Genomic DNA, 3,768 nt, shown 5'->3' on the forward strand with positions numbered 1-3,768 from the left:
TTGCGACTGCAGTAAAGCAGAGAACAAGGCAAAGTGGACTAATATATAGAGCTGCCATTTCGTTGACAGTAAAAAACGAGATTTTTAATGAATTACTTACCGATCGGGAATTTAAGGTGGTACGATTTTAATTTTCTGTACAGTATTCGAATGATTTTCTTTTAAATCGAATACCTTCGCCTCTTTGAAAATTATAAAAACTATAATTAGACATTTATTACACTTATGTCTAGAGTTTTGGCAAACGAAATTTAATTTCGAATTCAAATGATTGTAACAGATTCAATCATCATTTATAAATCATTTTATATTATATATAATTATAATTAATTTTCGACTCTTCCTAAAAAACCTTTAATATTTATTTGACTTAGATTTAACCCCTTACCGCATATGAGCCTATATATTGCAATTTTCATTCAATTGTATTTCCAAAATAAGTATTATAAAGCAATTCGAACTATTTTAATCCATTAATATACATATATTTAGCAATGATAAAACACAAAAAAAAATTCTATAATTTTTTTACATTTCGACATAACCTTACTTTTGTGCAAGTGGGTGAAACCCCAGAAAACAAATTAAAACGTAAGTACCTTTTGGCAAAAAAAAAATATTATTATTCGGTATATCTACCCATCGGATAATAATTTTTCCTCTTTTCAACTGTTCAACTATTTCAACGCATAAGCAAATAATGGATTCAGAATAATATATGCCTCTAATCCTTAGCAAGTCTTAATTTTATGTAGTTCATTAAACTATTTACAAAGAATGCGAAGAATGCTGGCGGAAAAGGTTTTTGTTTTCTGTAGCCGTACGTAGCTGATTTTATTTTAATAAATTCTGGAGCACTATAAATTCATTTAATTAAATAAATAAATAACAAAGTTAAGTATATTGAAAACAATGTGGTAGTATTAACACAAAGTTATAGAATAACAGGCTGCGCTGACGTCATACTTATCATTATTATTATTATTATTATCATTACTATTAATATAGATGTGCATATGTTTTTTAAATTAATTCCGTTGATGGCATTCCAATATTTTATAAAAATTATTACTGTAAGAATGGAAAGGGGATTGGTATTGGAAAACAAGAACTAGATTTTGCATTGCCCCGATTTACACGAGGAGACATCTGGAAGGGAAACATTTGGTTGAAGGGCGAAGGACGGTCGGGGAAGAGAGAAGGGATTTTGTCTCCCGTACTCGGCGACACGCTTTGCACTTCTTATTCGTATTTCTTATATTAAAGACATTTTTGACAGTTGCTTCATTCGTTTTCTTCTTTTGTGGAAGAAAGTTCTAAATTATGTGTTGGTTTTCAAACGGAAGATAACAACGATGACAAACATCCGAACGCTGCTTGGGAAATGCACGATTATTTTTGCTAGTAAAGTAGGTATAATTTAAAATAGTTATGGGACATGTTTATGTTGATTTCTAATTTTTACCTGCATTCCTAGATACTCAAGTTAATTTTAAGTTAATTATTTACATATGAAGTACTTTTAACTTAATTTTTTTTATTCAAGTATAAGAATTTATAAATATATTTCAATAAAAAAAAACAACAAATTATTCATTATTTAACCAGTTTGCATTTTTCATTCATATATTTAAAAAACTGTTGTCGAACGCTCTCTGCTTTACATGTAAGCGCGTGCTAGAATACATCCGATGCTAAAGTATTAAATGTCAAAATGTCGCGGAAACATTTTTGCTCGTGTGTACGCGAATGAAACATCAAAAGAGAATTTCCAGTGTCTCCCTTCCAGATGTCTCCTCGTGTAAATCGGGACATTGTTTACATTTTGGGCAAAATTTTTCCAAATTTTGAATGCCTACGAAATACACTGAAAAGTGTTAGTTGTTAAGCTAATAACACCTCTGCAAATCCGTTTTCATTGATTTCGTTTTATGCTCACTTCCTCGCACAGCGAATTCGAACAGCTGTTTGCAAGCTGTCATTTTAAGAAATCGACAACGAGTCTTATGCAATGTCAATCAATAAGGTAATTTTTTTTGAAACATTAATTCTTATACAAAAACCATTTAAATCGGTAAAAATTCAATTGTAGGTTGCTGTGAAGGCGTAGACGACGAATGAGAACGACGACATTGACCTAGTGCATTAGTGAAACAGCATTTAACACCGAGCGTCGCTTACAAAACAATCAATTCAAAATGCTCCGAAAAGTTCTTATAGTGACACCAGCGACTGCTGTGTTATTTGCTGCCGTGCCAGTAAAACAGAAGGAACCGAAAGCAGTTGAAAAGGTGGAAGTTAACAACTTCAAGTGCAAGCCCAGTGATTTGCCACTTTATCAATCGCTGCACGAATTATACAGGTAATAGTAGCATTTGGACTTACTGTTTTTGTATTAAAATATCTATAATTCACAGCCCTAAGTCAGAATTACATCCCGCAAAGGACTCTGCGATGCGTCAAACTATCGAAGGTGGAGTGCGTGTTGTACGCACCGAGGTGCAGGCTGGCCTGAGTGCACTTGCCGAACAGAAGGCCAATTTTGACAACTACATAGACACAGCCAAGGCACATACGCAGTCCACCATCGACTATCTAAATGAGCCGCAAAATGTGTTGCCACGTAGCGGAGCCATAGCCGTTGGTGGTTTGTCTGGTTTCATATTTGCCGCACGTGGTGGTTTCATTAAGAAAGTACTTTACACAACTATTGGTGCTGGCGCTGTAGCTTCACTCTGCTATCCACGGCAAACGGAAGTATTTGCACGTGATGCGTTAGTTCATGCGCGCAAAGGATTCGCCATCGCATATAACTTCGTAAAGGGGGTAAAACCAGGTGATGAAGTTGAACCTGAAACGGTCAGCAAATTCCCGACCAGCTTTGAAGACTTGAAGTATCTAGTCTTAGATCTATATGACGAAGGAAAAGAGGCGATATTTGGCAAAAAGAAATAAACTCAACACGAAGTTGAACCATTAGCAACAAATTTAAACAACATCAGATCGAAAAAAGTGTATAGTTCTAATCGCATTGAACTTATAGTGGAATATGAATAGCAGGAAACAGTAAAAGTATGCCAGAAGTTTTAAAAGTTGCATGACAAAATATCTAATAAGCCGAAAGCAACAATAACAACACAGCCTTTTTTTCACTGTTCTGTGGGGCAGCGGGAATACCTCTGATGTATTTATGGTTTATGTATGGTATAGAGTAATGTTAACAACCACGAAAATGCAACTATTGAACAACGGAGTAGGAGCGGCTTTGCAAAATATTTATGAGACCATAATAACTTCATTGCTTTTGTCTGGGTCAGAACGAGATAGTAGTTAATTATGATAAATGTAATAGTAACCAAAAAGTATTTGGTTTTTATACTATGACACAGATTGAGCTATTGGTAGGCAAATTTCCACTTATTAGTCATAAAATAAATATTATACAAAGCGATTAACGAGTGAAATATGACAAAGTATTTTTATTTAAAATATCTAATTAATAGGTCTATTTATAAGTTCGTGCGGTTTTACAACAGATGGCGTAACTTGATTATTATTCCATCGATCCACATTTCCAAACATTCATTGGAGAGCTACTGTCGTAAGGCACAAACGTCAGTATAAGTTTTTTATTTGAAGCGTAAACAACAATATTTTTACCACACTTGAAAATGTCGAATTTCGTGCCAAATAATGTGTTTTTGCGGGGAATTCTTCTTCATTATTTTAATATGAAGAAAAAAGCAGCCGAAAGTCATCGTATCTTGG

General features: G+C 33.9%; 1 protein-coding gene across 1 annotated transcript; it reads left to right on the plus strand.

The window, feature by feature from the left end:
• Positions 1–1,944: 1,944 nt before the first annotated feature.
• On the plus strand, positions 1,945–3,489 carry LOC128869176 (MICOS complex subunit MIC27). Its single transcript, XM_054111687.1, has 3 exons — positions 1,945–2,026; positions 2,093–2,362; positions 2,418–3,489. Exons 2-3 carry the CDS (start codon positions 2,199–2,201, stop codon positions 2,953–2,955), a joined length of 702 nt encoding a protein of 233 aa, XP_053967662.1. The 5' UTR covers positions 1,945–2,026; positions 2,093–2,198; the 3' UTR covers positions 2,956–3,489.
• The last annotated feature ends 279 nt before the right edge of the window (positions 3,490–3,768 follow it).

Source organism: Anastrepha ludens, chromosome 2 (assembly GCF_028408465.1).
Source record: "Anastrepha ludens isolate Willacy chromosome 2, idAnaLude1.1, whole genome shotgun sequence".
Taxonomy (NCBI): Eukaryota; Metazoa; Arthropoda; class Insecta; order Diptera; family Tephritidae; genus Anastrepha; species Anastrepha ludens.